This window comes from Armigeres subalbatus, chromosome 3 (genome assembly GCF_024139115.2).
Source record: "Armigeres subalbatus isolate Guangzhou_Male chromosome 3, GZ_Asu_2, whole genome shotgun sequence".
Taxonomy (NCBI): domain Eukaryota; kingdom Metazoa; phylum Arthropoda; class Insecta; order Diptera; family Culicidae; genus Armigeres; species Armigeres subalbatus.
Window position 1 is genome coordinate 33048104 of NC_085141.1, and position 16427 is coordinate 33064530.

At 40.5% G+C, this 16427-nt stretch overlaps 1 protein-coding gene across 11 annotated transcripts in view; it reads left to right on the plus strand.

Annotated features, from left to right (window-relative positions):
• The window catches only part of LOC134226616 (myb-like protein U), an 84263-nt gene extending 75106 nt beyond the window's left edge, over positions 1 to 9157 (plus strand). For 10 of the 11 annotated variants that reach the window (XM_062707499.1, XM_062707501.1, XM_062707495.1 and 7 more), the window contains one exon: positions 7656 to 9157. In XM_062707499.1, the coding sequence (XP_062563483.1) occupies positions 7656 to 7717 (62 nt within the window). In that variant the 3' untranslated portion in view covers positions 7718 to 9157. The remainder of the gene's footprint in view (positions 1 to 7655) is intronic. The other variant, XR_009983517.1, reaches the window with a different exon arrangement.
• Positions 9158 to 16427: the final 7270 nt, after the last annotated feature.

Here is a 16427-nt window from a genome sequence, read left to right on the forward strand (position 1 = left end):
TTGCAGCAATCTCGCCCATGCTGCCTTCTTCTCTTCCACTAACTGCTCACATTCGCCGTCATACCAGTCGTTTCTCTGATCCAGGGCCACCGTGCCTAGTGCAGCGGTTGCGGTGCTTCCAATGGCGGATCGAATATCTCTCCAGCCATCTTCAAGAGACGCTGCGCCTAGCTGCTCTTCCGTTGGGAGTGCCACTTCCAGCTGCTGCGCGTATTATTGGGCTAGTCTACCGTCTTGTAGCCGCCCAATGTTAAGCCGCGGCGTCCGACTTCGACGCGTGTTGTACCCCGTCGAGAGTTTTGAGCGCAGGCATACTGCAACGAGGTAGTGGTCGGATTCAATATTCGCACTGCGGTAAGTGCGGACATTCGTGATGTCGTAGAAGAATTTACCGTCGATTTGGTTTTCCGTTTCTTGGTTAGGTGATCTCCATGTGGCCTTGTGGATATTTTTGCGGGGAAAGAAGGTGCTTCGGACTACCATTCCGCAGGAGGCTGCGAAGTTTATGCATCGGTGGCCGTTGTCATTCGATACGGTGTGCAGACTATCCGGTCCAATGACCGGTCTATACATTTCCTCCCTTCCTACCTGTGCGTTCATGCCACCGATGACGATTTTGACGTCCCGCAGTGGGCATCCATCGTATGTCTGCTCCAGCTGTGCGTAGAACGCTTCTTTCTCGTCGTCGGGTCTCCTTTCGTGTGGGTAGTTCACGTTGATGATGCTATAGTTGAAGAAACGGCCTTTAATCCTCAGCTTGCACATCTTTGCGTTGATTGGCTGCCACCCAATCACACGATGGCGCATCTTACCCAGCACTATGAAGCCGGTTCCCAGCTCGTTGGTGGTGCCACATCTTTGGTAGAAGGTAGCTGCTCGATGCCCGCTTTTCCACACTTTCTGTCCTGTCCAGCAAATCTCCTGCAGCGCCACGTCGTCGAAGTTGCGGGGATGTAATTCATCGTAGATCATCCTGTCGCAACCTGCGAAACCTAGCAACTTGCAGTTCCATGTTCCAAGCTTCCAAACGTGATCCTTTATTCGTCGCCTAGGTCTTTGCCGATTATATCGAGTCGCATTGTCTCTTATATTGTTCGTAATTATTGGTTTTCCAGGCGGCTTATTGCGTCCCACCTAACACCAGGACTTGGGCTTGTGCGCTTTGAGCGGCACACGGTCGCTTTGGTGGGGCATACTTTCGGATACATGCAGCTTTTTATAGAGGTTTAACAGGGCCCACTGTCAAACCCCACCACATCCTGGGGAGGGATCGTCAAGCCCTTGGACATAGTCTCTGCTGCTCGCAAGATGTCGAGAATGTGCCCAATGTCGAAGTAGATATCAACAACTCGCCTCGCTCGAAAGCTTCTAAAATGCGATGTCCCCCAATCACAGTAGCAGGGATAGGTACGAAACACCTGCGTCAACTGCTCTCGACGAAAAAAATTCCGCAGGATAAATACAACATGAAATTAACTAAGAATGGTGTCCAGCTGATCGTCGCAGATAAAGAACAGTTCCAAAGGTCAGTCGACGTTTTGAAACAAGGTAAAGTTCAGTTTTTCACATATATGCTTCCCGAAGACACTCCGGTAATTCTGTCGGGTTTATCATTGTATGAATTGAAATTAAAGTGTTCTCCGTGAAGAAAAACGCTGTGGAAGATGACGTTTTGTATCTGCTACACTTAAAAAAAGGGCAGGTCAAGCTCAACGAACTGAAAAAAATCAAGACGTTGTTTAGCAATATGGTCAGCTGGAGATACTTCATCAAAAATAGGACTGATGGCGTTCAATGCCATCGGTGCCAACGGAATGGACACAGTAAAACTAATTATAACATGCTTCCTCTGTGCGTCAAGTGCGGAGAAAGGCATGAAACAGTTCAATGTAAGTTTCCGGTGAAAGCAAACCTCCAGGACACTGATCGAGTAGACCGATTTCGGAGCAAATGTGCTAACTGTAGCGGCAACCATTCGGCGAATTTCCGTGGCTGCCCCATCAGGAAGGGCTATTTGAAGCAGATGGAAGAACGTGCGGCGAGGAGTAGAACCTATAATACGGGCAAGCTACGTCGGTGCGATACAAACCTGACCGGTGGACATAATCAGCAGTTTCCAGGGAGTTCATCTCGAGTGGGTAACAGGTCCGGTCACTTACCAAATCGTCCACTCTACGCAGACGTCGTTCGCACTCAAAGTCAATCAACCCCAGATTACAACAATCCAGAGTCTACGTTATTCTCTCTATCAGAATTCCTTAGCCTAGCACGTGATTTGTTCCAACGACTTCGAGAGTGCAGGAACAAGGAGGAACAATTTCAAGCTCTAACGGAGATAATAATCAAGCACATTTTCAATTTCTGATCACGCCACCATAAAAATACTAAATTGGAATGGTAGATCTGTTCTTCCAAAACAACTGGAGTACTTCGAATTTCTGAACCGACACAATATCGATGTTGCTGCTGTGACAGAAACATGGCTGAGACCTATAAATTCCTTTCACCATCCAAATTATCATTGTCTTCGAATGGATAGAAACCGTGAAGATGTAGAAAGAGGTGGAGGAGTCTTGGAGGAGTCATTTCAACAAATAAACGTCTGCACGAAACTTATCGAGTCGGTTGGAATTAATGTGATCTGCAATGGTTTTCTCATCGTTCCTGGTGGGTGATTTTAATGCACGAAGCCAGCAGTGGAATTGCTACAAAAGCAACAAGGCCGGAACTCAACTCATCCAAGCTATCACTGCCAATAACTTTTTCGTTCACGCACCGGCCGCTCCAACATTCTATCCAACTGGCAGAGGACGAGCTTCAACCCTAGACCTCGTTTTATCCAACAACCTCATCGACATGTCTATGCCAGTGATGGCCAACGAATTGTCCTCCGATCACCTACCTGTCACTTTTGAAATTGCTGCCAGACCAAATCCTATTCCTGTTGTCAATACGGTATACAAATATCATCGAGCAGACTGGCTCAAATTCCAACGAGTTATGAACGATTATGTAGATCTCTCTGCTCCGATTATCACGCAACTGAACGACTCAGCTGCGATTGATGCTGCCATACAATTCTTCTTCGACTCACTTCTTAGAGCGGAAGACCTTGCAGTTCCTAAAACGCCTATTCCAGCATATGATGTACCAGAAATCTCTCATAATACCAAAAATCTGATTACCCTTCGGAACCAACGTAGACGGCAGTGGATGCGAACAAGAGATCCCCTCTACAAAAATATTGTGGTGTCCCTGAATGCTCGTATCCGTCAAGAATGTGCTCAGACTAGATTTCAAAAATTCGGCGGTGTTATCAACAGAATGGCGACCGGAGAGAACAACATGTGGAGAATAACAAGAGCACTTCGCAAAAACTGTAAATATAGCACACCTCTACATAACGATGGGCTTATTGTGTCATCCCCTCAAATGAAGGCAAACCTACTAGCAGAAAGTTTTGCGAACGCTCATGACAACACCCTTGAATCCGATGCTGAGACGACAGCAGAGGTTGCAAACTCGATAGCTTTGATCAACGAAGCGCCTAACACGTCTGACTCGTTCCTGGTCATACCATAACCAGCTCCTAAAACACTTACCTCGCAGGTCGGTAATAGTGGTAGCCCGCATATATTCTGCATTCCTACGTATCTGTTATTTCCCTGAATATTGGAAACATGCGCTCATCACTGCCATTACAAAGCCTGGGAAAGACACATCGAATCCAGTAAACTATAGGCCTATTAGTTTGCTGCCGACAATGAGCAAACTTTTGAGCGCATTATCCTCATCCGGTTGGAATGGCACCTCCAGTCAACTCAGATAATTCCAATTCAACAATTCGGATTCAAACAAGGACATTCTACAAATCACCAGCTTTTTCGTCTTGTTAAAGTGATTAAGAATGGGTTTGAAATGAAGAAATCATCCGGAATGATATCGCTGGATGTTGAGAAGGCATATGATTCCATTTGGCAAGATGCGATTCTCCATAAAATGGCTCAGACAGGTTTCCCAATTCATCTCATTAAAATAGTGCAATCTTTCCTGAAACATCGTAGCTTCCAGGTTTCCATTAATGGGACCCTTTCTGAGAAGAAAAGCATCCCATATGGAGTACCACAGGGATCTGTATTGAGCCCAACACTCTATAACATCTTCATAGTTGACATTGTGATGATCGACGGAGTGCACTATTTCTTGTTTGCAGACAACACAGCTTTTATACCTACCGACGCGGACCCAAAAGTAGTCGTAACGCACTTGCAAGCTGCTCAGAATGCGCTGGAAATGAACCAGAAATCACCAGAAATGAAAAAAAATAAACCCAAGCAATTTTCTTCACTAACCGGATGAGTGCCAGACACCTACCAAGGCGTAAAGTTCTTGCTCGTGAGCACGAAGTAGAGTGGTCTGAAGACGTAAAATATGTAGGTCTAACTATGAACTGTAGACTCAAATTCATCACACACATACATAATTCGCTTCAGAGATGCGATAAGCTCGTGAGGTCCTTGTATTCAATGATCTGTCGGCGATCCCGTCTCAGCATTACGAACAAACTAGGTAAGGTACAGTGGGGTAAGTGGGTAAATGGGGTAAGTGAAAAAAACGCAAGTATTTCACTGATGAAGCACAGAATTATTCAATTTCACTTCACAATCATACAAGGCCATTCAAATCAATGCGTTGAATGAGTGAAACATGAAATAATGAACCATTTCAACATGCGAGAGGAAAAGTTTATTAACCTTTAAAGTTTATTCTTTGCACAAGTTGTTTTGCGTGTCAATAAATACAAATATTTTTTTATGTTGTTTTCCATAACACATTCAATTAGCGCATTGATAAGTTGGTTTTCTTTGTAGTTTTGAATTCCAGCCACAAAAATATTGATATGAACATCAAAAATTTTGAAAAAAAATATTTTATTGCTTTGCCTGTTTTTTACCATGGGTGGGGCAAGTGAAAATTTTCCGACACTGAATGCATTTCTCTATTTTTCCAAACACAAATCATTTCTATTAAGCGTATATAAACAAATGATACCAATTCGAACTCATTCTAAAGCTTTTGGTTATTACAGTGATACGTGGTAATACTAAATCAGGAACCCAAAGTGCCAAGCGTGTCAGTGTTTTGAATAATCCATATGTTTGATAAATAATTCGTGAAAAAATGTTATTTATATAGCTTAAATACAAGAATCACTACTATTGTAAATATATCAACAATTATAATTTATTTAGTTGAAATTTATAAAATTTATTTATTTGTTAATGTATACTCTTCTACTGAAATCATAAGTGGATTGTTAATGAAACACAATATGATTCCAGGTTTGATGAATATTTCAAAGGTAATTTCTCTGCATTATCGCTAAGGTTCATTATCTTACTATAAACCTGAAATAGAAAGTAGTGTTAGACACAAATGGAGATGAGAAATTAGATCTCTAAAAATTCAAGTAAAGAAAACATAAAAATCATTTAATGGAGGCACTCTAGTGCCCTTTGACATTCATGAAGTGTTAAAAAGCATCACAACAGATCACAGTTATGTTCTATTCAGTATAATTATCATTTGCATGAAATATATGAACAGAAAATGTGTTCTTATATTGAAAAATACTCTTTTAAAATCATTTTTTCACTTACCCCACATGTGGGGCAAGTGAAAAATTGAAACCGATTTTTTTGTTTTCCAAATATTTTGTATCCTAAAAGTATTTTTCAAAGATATTGTTCACAGGCATATAAAGATTGGATAGATGATTCGTTATGTCATAAATATGATCGTTTTCAATATTATATTCAACTTTTATGACTTGATGAACATGAAATATATGATTTCCTTTACCCACTTGCCCCACTGTACCTTACTGCTATATAAAGCCATCATACGACCTACTATCACTTATGGCTTTCCAGCGTGGCGCATTTGTGCCAGAACACATCGCAAGAAGCTGCAAACTAAGCAGAACCGTATACTGAAAATGATGATGGACCTCGACCCCTTCTATCCTACAGATGCTCTCCACAGAATTGCTGGAGTTGACCTCATTGATGACTGGTTTCAACGGCTAATGCCCAAATTTCGGAATAGTTGTTCATTGAATCCCATATTGTAAAATATGTTTTAGTTTGTTCTGTGATATTTAATTAAGTGTATCTTTTCTATTTAGTGGGAATGACGGCTTTGGCAGGTTTTGTTCTATTATTGTCAGGGGTTTTTTTATGACTGATTATGCTCAAATTTGGCCTAAACATTCTTTGCATATCAAAGTATATTGTGTCAAAATTTCATTAAATTTGGCCGACAAACCCCCCCCTGCCAATAATAGAATAAAACCTGCCAAAGCCGTCTTTCCCCCTATCTAATGGTAAAGGTTTTTTTTTGTGATTTTTCCTTTAATGTTTTAAAATTGTTTAAAATTCCAAAATATTTCTAACCGTAGAATATTGTTAAACTACGCTGAAAGGATCACCAAACCTCAGTCAAAGAAATCAAATCAAACTAAGTGTATAAAAACTAAATAAAAATAAATAAATAAAAAAACAAAGCTCGCGTGATCGCTACCCTGTCATCATCACTCTCGATTCGTTTTGTCGATGGATCGCCTGTGATGCAATCAACGAGGAATACGATGAACACTTTATACGCAAAGCAAGAATCCGTGCAGATACGAATCACTGATGCGTGCCACTTGTATGTAACCTTTATGAAGCTGGGCTACCCAATAAGCTCTAGGCCGAAACTGTACCCACGGCAGTTTATTTAAGGACTAGACTCCCGGAATAGAACACTAATTTTATTCGCGTTTTTGGGGGCACCCCTCTCGATACGGAAGAAACGCACAACTGTCATTTATATTACATATTTGACGCATGCTGCGACGCAGCAATCCTGAAAAATAAACTTAGTTTTGCTTCCGTATTGAATGGATTCCGGGAAGCTTGTCCTTAATCAATTGGTCATAAACTCACTCCTGAAGAAGCACGGTGTGAGAGAAGGCCAAACCCGGTTAGGAGAAAACAGCAAAATAATATCAAATTTTACTTTTAATATATGAATAACTGAATAGCAAAATCTGATATTAGTTTGTTTGATATAGTTGCTAAAATAGCAAAAATAATAACAGACATTGCTCTAGCAAATAAATGCGCGGAACTGCAAATCCGTTAATAGTTTGTCTTGCAACTTTTAACTCTTTTTACGTAAAAATCACGTAACGTGATAGTCGTAACTGTAACAGTGATATTCGCCAAAGTTCTGAATAATGCGATGCATCAACATTATTAACCTTCCATAAACATCGATATTATTTGTTCGTAACTTATAATTTACGTAATTTTTAACGTAAATATGACGTGAAATTATTGTATTCCAGGTAGGGTCTTATTTCCGACACAGGCGTAATAACTAGAGATGGAAACATTATTTTGAAAAATCCTCCGTAATCGTGTGTGCTTACTAGAGAATTTCCGATGCAGTTAGTTGAAATTGAACTTAAAGATGCAGTTGTGGCTTTAGAGAAGTGTGCCAAATCGCTATGGCTCGCCGGGAATACCTGGCGATAACCTTCTATATCTATCGATCAAATGTTTTCGGACCTTCGGTTCATTTTTGTTCCAATTTGTTCTACTCCACAGCATGGGAGGACGTGATCTGTGGAACGAATGGAAGCGCCAAATATTACGAGGGAGGACAATAAAACATGTGGCTGGACACGGCTTCAACGAGGAACCGCTCAACACACCACACACACCAAGGGGAACATCCTAAAGAACTCTGGCAAATGAGCAGCACGTGCACGGATAATCCAACTGTCACAACTCCAACTCCTTCAACTGTTTTCGTTCGCGAGGGTTGGGCATGTCAGCGTGCGTTGTGTTGAACAGAGACGCAAGAATGAATGAGCATGTAGAAGTTACATACACACAAGACTAAAATCGAGCAGCAACAAGAATCTATGTCATAGTAGGAGTAGTCGAGTAACAAAAAGTCATAACACATGTAATGGAGGGTAAAAAAATCAAACAATAACTAATTGCAAACAGTTAGGAAGTTGCAAGAAAAACAATGCCAAGCATTAACACTGAAAAAAAATGCACTGCAGATGTGCGCGCAATGCTGTGTGAGTGAGCAAATATATATGTAGAATGTTTAAAAGAGAAGCGATAATCACACACAAGAGGCCACCCACTCTCACATATACACACACACACGTACACAAGATAACAAATAGGACACAGTTTTGGCTTATCGAGTTACTAGTAATTATGTTATTTTTTGGCTGATCTGGTTGGAATGGGAAGACTTGTTCGTTCGGAAAGCTTAGGGGAAAAGGCAGAGTATACATTTGTCAGTCTTAGCAGTCTCAGTTCCCACGTTTTCTAAGGTAATTTACTCTTATAGGTTTATAACGCGAATTACCATGCTGCTTGCTGCTTTTGGTTTTGCAAATGCTCTGAAAGAAAGTGTTGTTTTTTTGTACAGTGTTAGAGAGCGTGCGGAAAGATGTGTGAGTAGAATTGCTTGCTTTATTTAACGATTATTATTATTAACAATATTGTTCATTTTATTCAAGATTCAATAGATTGTTTTCGTTTTATTGCCTATTGTTTGTAGATGGGAGTAATAAACGTATAATGATGTGAACAGAAGCGATCATCGGTCTGAACGGAGACGGGCGGATGCAAGAATGTGGAATTTAGGTAATGCATTAATTTCGCTAGTTAGATAATCGAAAGAAAAAAAACGCGGATATAATATCAATATACATTTAGTCAAGGAATGAGGTGTATGTGTGCGAGTGGGAAGGTAACCAAAAGAAGCCAACAGCGACAACAAATTGTTAAACTGTTCGGGGAGCCGAAAGCTCCAGGAGGGGATGATACAAGTGTCCGATAACACCCAATGTGATTTTTAGTAACTAATCAATATAACCGAGAAACAGAAAAAAATAAAGCGAGCAAAAGGGTGAGAGGTGACTCGCGCTAGAAAAAAAAATCAAGAAAACATGAAAAAAAAACAAAAAGAAGAAACAAGGACTGCTGCAGCTTCAAAACTGTATCAAAGTTACTGACTGTATTTAAGAATATATAAAGAGGAGAATAAATTATATTTAAAAAATAAAGAAAGAAACATAGAATGCTTACATATTTAGTAACTAATAGCAAAAAAACCAATCTAAGCAAAGCAAACTGCTAGGCGAAATGAGAGCGTTGCGAAACAAACATAAGAAGGAATGTAAAGGCGGATAAACAACAGCGAACTGAGTGAGGGCGATCCATTAGATAGTTTCGGAAAACAATTGATCGAACAAAAGATTATTAATTTATACTAAAGCAAAACACTAGTGAACCGGTGGAACGCGTTTCGCACACAGTTTCTTTGTAGAAATAATATCCACCATATTCGTTGCAGCGATAGAGAATACCTAAAGACCATCATCATTCTTCAACGTCGCGAACATCATCCACATCATCGATCACGAGCACTGAGCACATCGCGCAGCAATCGTCGGCAAGAGGTAAATTTATTTTACATGGTAAGGATGGTATTTCATGCAAAAAATGAAAATTCACGTACATACAATCAGGTTCATCTTCACAGCCATACAGCGAGACACCATCATAGGAAACAGAACAGTGAGCGGGGATGGATGTAATATTGAGCAATAGAAGAGGACAAAAGGGGATACATAAAATTAAATTTTATGAGCATATTTTTCCAAGTAGCATCGATTCCGAGTTTTACAATTTAAGAATTTTTTTCCATGCGTTAGATGAAAAATTAAAGTTTGGTGTTGTTATCTGAAGCAATTTTCAAATCTTTTGGTCAAATGTGATCAAGGTGAGATACCCTACATGTTTTGGGTCATGGGTTATAATGTAGATGACTTCATTTGAATCCTATGATATTGCACAAAACACGATTTACAAAAAAAGCACTTTCTTCGATTCATTTAACTAATTTATTACCGTTATCTTCACAGGAATCCCGACAAAAGTGGTAAAATTATGCGTATATAGGTATTTTGTTTTTTTCTCCTTAACTGTTTTATCTTAGAAGGAGAATTCTATTAATCTCGTTCAAAATCGTATGATTACCAAATTACGATGAGTCTGGCAAAGCCATAAAACGTGTCGATTTCGTCTCGACTCATTTGGGTTTATTCTACGAATGGCGCTACTCGAGTTAGGTGAAAATGATCGATATGATAGCATTTGAATTACGTCACTCCATTTGCATCAATATGCACGATAGCGTCATCTAAATACGAATAGGTAAACAGTATCAGGAGTTAAATAAAACAAGAAAATTTATTTTTCTAATAAATAAATTTACTTGTAGCCTATTCAGATGCCGATGTTTATCATAGTATCATGGTGTCAAAGTACATGAAATCAAATTATCCAATGAAGCTTCTTCAACTGCTCTCAGAATGAATCTAGGAAAAAAAACTTCAATGATGATCAGCTCAAGAAAATGGAGGGTGTGTTCATTTGTGGGAAGCCACTGTTCAACAATTTCAATCAGAATGGTATTCTTCCGAACTGGTGCAAAGAAAAGATGTGTTAGCGTAAATAAAGTATGTTATTGTTTCTTTATTTCCACTGTTAGAAACCGGAAAATAAAATCAGATAGGAATGTAAAAAAGCAAGAAAAAAACCTCACGTGAATCGATATTATAAACCAAAAAAAAAAAACATAAAAATGGTTTATGAAAAAATCGAAGATGAAATCTAGTTTATCACCCAGCTAAAAGTAATAAGTCTAAACCGAGTGAAACGTCTTTTTGTTAAATAATCAGTAAGCTAAAGTGTGTGAGCCGTTGTGACAGAGATAGAAGAATGTGTGAGCACCCATTTCTTGTTTTTTTTGTTTTGTTTTCGTTTTGTTCATTATCTCATCAATCGTAAAGAATCGTGAGCGCGTGCGTGATTTTGTTTGAGTGGTGTGACTGACTCTCATGTGGAATCTTCATCAGCCTTGAGAGAAGAGTGTGCAACACAGTACTAGATCAAATCAAAGATTTCCGAACGTTATTATGTGATTGCAGGTAGGTTTAGTGTTTGAACGGGGAATGAATGAATGAATGAGGAATACATTTTATGCTTTCGGTGGGCATATGATATGTGATTAACTTGTGTATATTAATTATGAGCAAAGGCAAAAGAACCGCTATTATAACTGTACTCGAGCGGAACGAAATAGCCAGGGGAGAAGCTTGTGCGAGTGCGTGATTGTGCAAAGCGTGCTAATATGTAAAGAAAACGTTATTCTAATTATTACTAAAGCAAAGAAAAAAATATCGTGTGTTCATTACAATGCGGGCGAGTGTGAATAATTTTCAGTTCCAATTTGCTCGAAGACTAAAACAAGAGCCAACTAAAACGATGAGAAAGAGTAAAGGGTGAATGGGATGAAGAATGATTGTGATGGTAATATGGACATTTGGTGAATGTCGAATGAACATCGTAAGCATCAGAAAGCATTAGCATAGGAGCAATGTTTTTTTTGTATTTATTGCGCAAGCAGATCAGCAAATTTTGAAATGCAAAAAAAATCAAGTACCAATTCGTACCGAAAAAATGAAATTCTAATGATGCTGTTGCAACAACAAATTGCAATCGTGGAATGTGTTTTTATATGGAATAAGGGCAAAAATCCGGAATGATATATGGAAGCAAAACATATATGTTGCATCAAAATTTAGGGAAACAAAGAAATTAAATCAAGAAAAAGAACGAATGGAGAATGTTTTTAATTTATGTTTGTAAATTATTATTGAGAAAAGAAGAAAAAAATAATAAAACAAAAAATACCAAAATTTGGGTATCTAATTTAAATAGAACAAAAGAAAATCATTTGCTTTCTCACGCACTCAAATTAATCTCATTTGAAAATTAAGGAATGAATCGCCTTCCTTGAGCGTGCTTACAACAGCACACTAGGAGTTAACTTTCGGAAATCAGTATGGCGAAAGACATCTAAGGTTTATTATTTCAAAAACAATCACCTTAATCAAAAAAATATTTGGTAGGCGTAGTAGCGGACACCTTCCTACATAGGGTATGATGGGGCAAGATGGGTCGCCTAAGGCGAACCCTGAATATCTCAAAACAGAAACATTTTCATTAAACTTTTCAACTTGGATCTATAACAATAGCTCATAATCTGTAAGCCAAGGGTATGAAATAACAAAAACTCCACTTTTTCACTTGTCAAGACGAGTTAATACAATCCCATTGAATTCCACCACTTAATTGTATCTTGACAGATACGTATTTCGACCTCAACAGTAAGGCCGTCTTCAGTGTCTCGTTATTCCATTTCAAGTCATTATAGTAGAAGTCTATTTTTCTGCTAATCAAAGAATGGCGGGGTAAGATGGGTCAAACAGCGGGGCAAGATGGGTCACCTAAATATTGCAATTAATATTATTTTTATTCCCAATATTGAATTACACACAGATAGATACACCCAGGTTTTTTTTTTACACGGTTGGAATTCATTAATTTCCCGGTTAACCCGAACTTTCACAGCTTTTTAAATACCACCTGAATTTTCTTTGATTTTTTGTGAATTTTTTCGTGGGGTTAACTCATTATTTCATTGATGCTGAAGGTCTCAAACGACGAAAACCAAACCGTGTAAAAAAAACCTGGGTGTAGTTTTATTGCCAATGATTATATTGATTAAAAAATAATTTTTAAGCCTGCAAATTCTTATGAAAACAAGCCGTCTAAGTATTGCTTTCTTAAAAACAAAAAAAAAAGACATTTTCAATAATCAAATTAACATCATTATGTCAAAAGTAACCTTAAAATGATTAAACCAGCAAAGAAAAATATGTTTTGAATACGAACTATGCCCTTCAGTATGTGCTGACTCATCTTGACCCATTTGTAAGCTTATGTTAGAATGTCTAATTTTCGATCAAATTTATTTATTTCAACGCAGTTAGTATAACATCATCTACATTACTTTTAATACGTTTACTATGTTACTAAAAATGTTTAAATTTTACATTGCTCGACGAGATTATACGTTTTATAGAAAGTGTGTTTCGCATAAGAAACAATGCTGAAAAATATTTTACCTTGCCATACTCTACCAAAATAAAAATTTTATTATGAAATCGAGTGATAATAAAGTAGAACCAAATTATTCCTCCTACAAAGTCATAATCTCCACATTACAATGTACACACGATGCGCAAAAACGACCCTGACCCATCTTACCCCGTGACCCATCTTGCCCCGCCTAACCCTAACTGGTAATAAATAGGTTTTCGTGAGAAGTTCCTGTTGTTGAGAAAACCTGAAAATTATTACATATAGGTACGTTACCGCCTGGATACGGCAGCGGCGGGTAGGAAACACAACCACAGTATGTGATTCATTAGCGTGATGGTTGTCGATTTCCTTTACAATGAGTTAAATAAAAATAGCTTACTTTACATACTTATGGCGCCTGTACACTTCCTGTGTTGCAAATGGGTGACTTGAAAGATCTTCATCCTGAGCAATGTCCTGCCTTCGCTTTATCCTGTTGCCAGGTTAAATTATGTCGAGTTCTTTTATTTTTTACTAGCAGACTCGACAAACTTCGTTTCGCCTAAAATTTTTTATTCTCTGGCTATATGCAGAAATTTCTGTTTCATTTATATGGGATCCCCCTTTACAAATGGGGGTGGGGTCTCGAACCATCTTAAGTGCCTTTCCCGGCCCGAAAAACCTCTGCTTACAAATTTTCACGCCAATCGCTTCAGTAGTTTCCGAGTCTATAAGGACCAGACAGACAGAAATTCATATGTATATAGGTAAGATAAGATGTATATAAGATTGCGGTTGCGCCGCCATGAGCCTCTGGGTTTGCCTCTGCTGCGACGACCCGCTGAGATAAACGTCGGCAGCCACGCAGTCTATGGAAGGTCTACAAATTGTCTTTCAACGGATCGATCAACCTTGCCGTAGAGCTGGGCGAGCTCGTGGTTCATTCTTCGCCGCCACACACCGTCTTCTTGCACACCGTCAAAGATGGTCCTAAGCACTCGTCTCTCGAATACTCCGAGTGCTTGCAAGTCCTCCTCGAGCATTGTCCATGTTTTATATCCGTAGAGGACTACCGGTCTTATCAGCATCTTGTACCTGACACATTTGGTGCGGTGGTGAATCTTTTTTGATCGCAGTTTCTTCTGGAGCCCGTAGTAGGCCCGACTTTCACAGATGATGCGCATTCGTATTTCACGACTAACATTGTTATCAGCCGTTAGCAAGGATCCAAGGTAGACGAATACCTCGACCACCACAAAGGTATCCCCGTCTATCGTTACACTGCTTCCCAGGCGGGCCCTGTCGCGCTCGGTTCCGCCCACAAGCAGGTATTTTGTTCTCGTCAGTTCTCGTCCACAATTTTTCATAGCTCTACGCGGTCTATACTGTCGTATGCCGCCTTAAAATCAATGAACATATGGGACCTGGGATGGGATTGGGACCTGGTATTCACGGCATTTTTGAAAGATTTGCCGTACAGTAAAGATCTGGTCCGTTGTCGAGCGGCCGTCAACGAAGCCGGCTTGATAACTTCCGACGAACTCATTCACTAATGGTGACAGACGACGGAAGATGATCAGGGATTTCACTTTGTAGGCGGTATTAAGGATGATCGCTCGAAAGTTCTCACACTCCAGCTTGTCGCCTTTCTTGTAGATGGGTCATATAACCCCTTCCTTTCACTCTTCCGGTAGCTGTTCAGTTTCCCAGATTCTGACTATCAGTTTTTGCAAGCAAGTGGCCAGCTTCCGGGCCCATCTTGATGAGCTCAGCTCCGATACCATCCTTACCAGCTGCTTTATTGGTCTTTAGCTGTCGGATGGCATCCTTAACTCCCTTCAAGGTGCGGGCTGGTTGGCTTCCATCGTCCGCTGAACTGACGTAGTCATCTCCTACGCCGCTGCCTTGACTTTCACTGCCTGTACTCTCAGCGCCATTCAAATGTTCCTCGTAATGCTGCTTCCACCTTTCGATCACCACACGTTCGTCTCAACCTCTTCCGGCAACGCTCCCTCGAGATGCTGCGCGTATGCAGTGGCGACATCAGGTTGCTTCAGTCGCTCTAGGTCGTACAGCGACGGTCGTCGATACCGAACATTGTTGATGACGGATAGTTTTGGGCGCATTTTCACCATCACCAGATAATAGTCAGAGTCGATGTTAGCGCCACGATATATCCTGCCGTCGATAATGTCAAATAAGTGCCGTCCATCAATCAGATTTGTGATTCTGTCTGCAGTGGTGATCTCCAGGTGCACCGATACGGACGGCTATGTTGGAAGTAGGTGCTGCGAATGGCCATATTCTTGGAGGAATTAGTCGTAGGCCGTTTTCGTTCGTCAGCCGGTGAGCGCTGTACTTCCCAATAGTCGGTTTAAACTCCTCCTTGGCCAACCTGAGCGTTTAAATCTCCTATGACGATTTTAACGTCGTAGCTTTGGCAGCTGTCGTTTTCGCATTCCAGCTGAGTGTAGAATGCGTCCTTATCATCATCAGTGCTTCCGGAGTGTGGGCTATGGACCTTGATTATGCTGAAGTTGAAGAACCGGCCTTTGATCCTCAACCTGCACATTCTCTCATTGATCGGACACCACCCGATCACGCGCCTTTGCATATCGCCCATCACTATGAAAGCTGTTCCCAGCTCGTGTGTGTTGCCGCAGCTCTGGTAGATGGTATGATTACCTCTAAACGTTCGCACCATTGATCCCTACAAACAAACCTCCTGCAGCGCTACGATGCCGAATCCACAGTCCTTGAGCACTTCGGCGAGTATGCGTGTGCTCCCGATGAAGTTGAGAAATTTGCAGTTTCACGAACCGAGTTTCCAATCGCTAGTCCCTTTTCGTCGCAGCGGTCTTCGCCGATGGTTCCGGTCCGTACTCTCTTGTTGAGAGTACATAAGTTGCGTTGCGTAAGTTTTTCTAAAGGCTGGCTTGCAGGGCCTGACATCAAACCCTCTAAATTTCCGGGGGACCATTCCTCCTTATTCTCGGTGGACCATGGTGTACAGTTTCACTTAGAGTACCTCGCTGGTACTCGGACGATGATCAGCCGCCCCTAACATGGAGAACAGACGCTGTTATAAGCCGCTCCTAACATGGAGAACAGACGCTCAGTAAGATTTGCACCTCCGGAGAGGAGCAAACTCCCCCTTCCCTGTCAGTATACGACCATAGTTCCCACCGGGGTTGGTTACCCGATCTTCCCTAAGGTTTCTCGTATCCCGTCCAGCGCCACGAGGACTTAGGGATAGGAGTTGCTGGGTAAGAGGCTAAGGAGCGCGAGATGGGGTCTGTTTTATTCCTTCAGGTACGCGAAGTACCAATGGTACGCTTTACCCAGCATTTGCCGTGT